The sequence below is a fragment of the Wasmannia auropunctata genome, unplaced genomic scaffold (assembly GCF_000956235.1).
Source record: "Wasmannia auropunctata unplaced genomic scaffold, wasmannia.A_1.0 LD335971.1, whole genome shotgun sequence".
Classification (NCBI taxonomy): Eukaryota; Metazoa; Arthropoda; class Insecta; order Hymenoptera; family Formicidae; genus Wasmannia; species Wasmannia auropunctata.
In genome coordinates, this window is record NW_012026919.1 from 7801 (window position 1) to 11411 (window position 3611).

The following is a 3611-nucleotide window of genomic DNA, read 5'->3' on the forward strand; positions in this document are numbered from 1 at the left end:
TTATTTTGATTTGCTCGACGAGGTAGGGGCTATAGCCACGCATCATGCTGAAGATGTGTGCACAAGCCCGAATTGATTGGTCAATTGGTTTTCGAGATATTATGGGTACCAATTTGAAAAACGTGGTTTCGAGAACAACGCGTTTAAAGTTTTTTGTACTGATTACATAGATTGAGATCACTCTCTATCAAGTGTTATGACCGGTATTCATAAGTCGGTTTTTATTTTAAAGTCGTCTTAAGTAATGTCTTAAGATACTAATACGGCTCTGTTATTGGCTTGTAACATCTTAAGACTATTATATAAGAATAATATGAGAATCGATTACGAATACCGGCCTATAACTTTGTTAATTTTGCGAATCGGACTAAATCCTTTTGCAGACATATTTTCCATGCCAAATACTTGCAAAATGTGTAAAAAAAAAATCGATTTTTCCGACCCGCTAGACTAGAATACCCCCTTAATTCATTTTTCTCTTAATTATTGTAAAAAACATATTTCGACATGTCTGTTGATTACAAAAGATATTGTTAACAGTATTATAATATTTTGTTAAACAAAAATTAATACCTAAAAGAAAAAATACACAAAGTATCAATCTTTTTTAATAAAATATTAAGAAGAGGTTAATCTGTTACACTTTTGATAATTGGTAAATCAGAATACTGAGTAAGTATTAGCCTTATATACATATATGTATATAACATTATATATACATAAATGTATATATATATATAAAATATGTACAAATTTTGGACATATGTTAAGGTAATAAATAGAATCAATTTATTAAATTTTCAAAGTATTGTCAATGTTAGAATATTAGCGCCAGTACATCCTCAAAGTGACTAAAATGATCAATGAGATCATAGTATATATGAAGCAAAAACTTGGCGTACCCGCATTTTATATACATATTATTGTTAATTATCAATTTAATATTAATGCAAATTGCACACATAGTTACTTCAAAAAATATTTACTTACAAATTTAAATATATTTATATAACAAAAAAACCATTAATATCACATACATACGAATGCACAAATTTAAGTACTCGGATACATTGGGAAACGACTGCCGGTTGAACCGATTCAATTAACGGTTAAATTAGGTTCTTTCAAATGGACCCAGGTTCTCTATTACAGTATGATCATAAACAATAAGTTCATATGGAAGATTTCCTATATTATAATCTATAGAATATTTATTTGATCGTATTCTAGCATTTGCACCTATAACACGTACAACCTATAAAATTAAAAAATATAATAAAACTTAAATGATTAAAAAAGAAAATATATTATAATATAATTATTATTATTGATTATAAAGACTTAAAAAGAGTAATAAATAAAAGAATATATATAAAATAATAATTGTTATAATGTATACTTATATGTATATAATAGCAATACAAAAAAGAAAAACATAAAAATTTTATACTTACTTGATTCAACTGTATAAGATGTTCTATACGATCAACGTTTTCGTCCCATGCTAAAACCGATATACGATGTTGGCTATTATTATTTAAAATAAATTTCAATAATTTCCAGAATCTTGTGCCAATAGTGCCAACTATCTTTGGCCCTTCAATTTCATCAATAAACCCAAATGCCACTCTAAAAAACATTCAAATAAACTTAAAAATATTCATTTCTTTTAATTGAATTAATATCAATTAGATCGAGATATAAAAACTTACGCGATCTTATTCTCTAACTGCATATTTTCTAATTCCTCATCTGATGTAAAACTTATTGTGATCTTTTCATTATTTTCATTGAAAATTGAAACTTGTGACATTCTGTAATCGAAAGTTATAATAAAAAAAAATTATATTAAATTTAAAAAATTAAACCTTTGTATTATCTTAAATGTATTGCATGGTCTCGAAAAAATATGTTGTATTAAAAGGAAATCCAAATGGTATTATCTTCAATGTATAAACTTTTATTACATATACTTTTGAATGCATTTATTTAAATTATTCCTGAATATACTTTTGGATGATTTAAACGATTTATTAAAAAAATGATTTTGATTTAGAATAGAATATTTTATTTCTGCTCTTTGTCTAATCAAATATTTGGCCACTTATATAATTTCATATTTATTTTTGAACAATCTGAATAAACTTTTTTTAGAAAGATTTTTTTAAAGTTAAAATTATACATAATTATTTATTTAAAAAACATTTTTGGTTTAGGAAAGACGTAATGTACGACGTTTTTTTATATACTTAACATAAATACTTTTCTTTTTTTATCTTCAATGTATAACACGACTCGAAACAAAAATTGTTGTTAAATTAAAAAAAGATTTCAAATGGCATTATCTTCTTAGGCCTGTTCTTTATAACTGAACTGACTGCACTAGTTCAGAGTTTATCTTTCTTTTATAATGTAGAAAAAGAAAGATAAACTGCAGTGGACTAATGCAGCCAGTTCAGCTATGAAGAACGGATCTCATTTATAACACGATCACGCAAATCAAGCGACGCAGTAGCGGCGCGACGCCAAGTACACAAAAAATAGTGATGATAAAGAGTGATGACCGCGTGACTGCGTGTTATGTCATTGTGCAAATGTCGTGGCACTACCCTAGCTTTATCTGTCATATTGAAATGACAAAACTTTATACATAAAAGTATTACATATTATGTAACTTACGTTGAGAAGCGTCGATGGCGGCGGAATGCGGAGCAGCAGCGGAAGAATCACGCGGAGAAGCAGCGGCGGCGGCGACAGTATTGGCGGAAGCGGTGCAGCGGCGGCAATAGCTGCATGCGATGGAATAGCGGCGGCGACGACGGTACGCGAAAGAGCAGCGACAGCGGTATGCGGAGGAGTAGCGGCGGTAGCTGTACATGAAGGAGCGGCGGCGGCGGTGAGGTGCCGCGGTACATACAAGAGGTTCAAAGCAAATTAATAAAATGCACGCGTTCTAAATTCGGGCCTCCCGGAGATCTCGGTCTCGCTTCGACAACGCGGCTGCCGGTCCAGCAAAAGGAGGCGCGAACCCGCGCCTTGTGACGGCGGCGGGACGCTGCTCCGCTGCAGCGGACTGCGGCGTCACAATATATAACGAGCTGGTAATTTATTTAAAATTATATCAATCTTATCTGTATGATACGAATTTGATTGTATTCTAGTACAACTTGATTAGTTGTCTTTCTTTGAAAATGTTTAAAAAAATGGCAAAAGTAAGAAATTTCTTATCAATATATAGTCTACATCGTACGTAGATATATAATATACATATACCTACGTACGATGTAGACATGTTGATAAAATTATGTCGATCTCATCTATATGATTCATAGACATATAAGATAGACTCCACATTAGTTATATATACGCGTCCATTGCGAGACAGAAAATTGCAAGGTTTCTTGTCCTTCTCTGCGCGGTAAAATAATAATGAATAATATACAAGCGGTAAAATAATAATGAATAATATACAAAAATTATGCAAAAATTGTAATAACACTGCTTTGCTTGAAAAGACTGATGTAACAATGACCAAACGTATACTTATTTTTCAATTATTATTATTTAAAATAATAATAAAAAAGTTACAAAGATTACGAATCTTAATATTA

The 3611-nt window shown here is 30.5% G+C and overlaps 1 protein-coding gene across 2 annotated transcripts in view; it reads right to left on the minus strand.

Moving 5' to 3' along the window:
- Positions 1–766: 766 nt before the first annotated feature.
- The window catches only part of LOC105454933, a 6436-nt gene continuing 3591 nt past the window's right edge, over positions 767–3611 (minus strand). Inside the window, exons 1-4 of one of the 2 annotated variants that reach the window (XM_011697913.1) lie at positions 2680–2794; positions 1713–1814; positions 1455–1629; positions 767–1255 (exon numbers count right to left, since the gene is read on the minus strand). In XM_011697913.1, the coding sequence (XP_011696215.1) occupies positions 1115–1255; positions 1455–1629; positions 1713–1813 (417 nt within the window). In that variant the 5' untranslated portion in view covers position 1814; positions 2680–2794 and the 3' untranslated portion in view covers positions 767–1114. Of the gene's footprint in view, positions 1256–1454; positions 1630–1712; positions 1815–2679; positions 2795–3611 lie in introns of those variants that run through there. The other variant, XM_011697912.1, reaches the window with a different exon arrangement.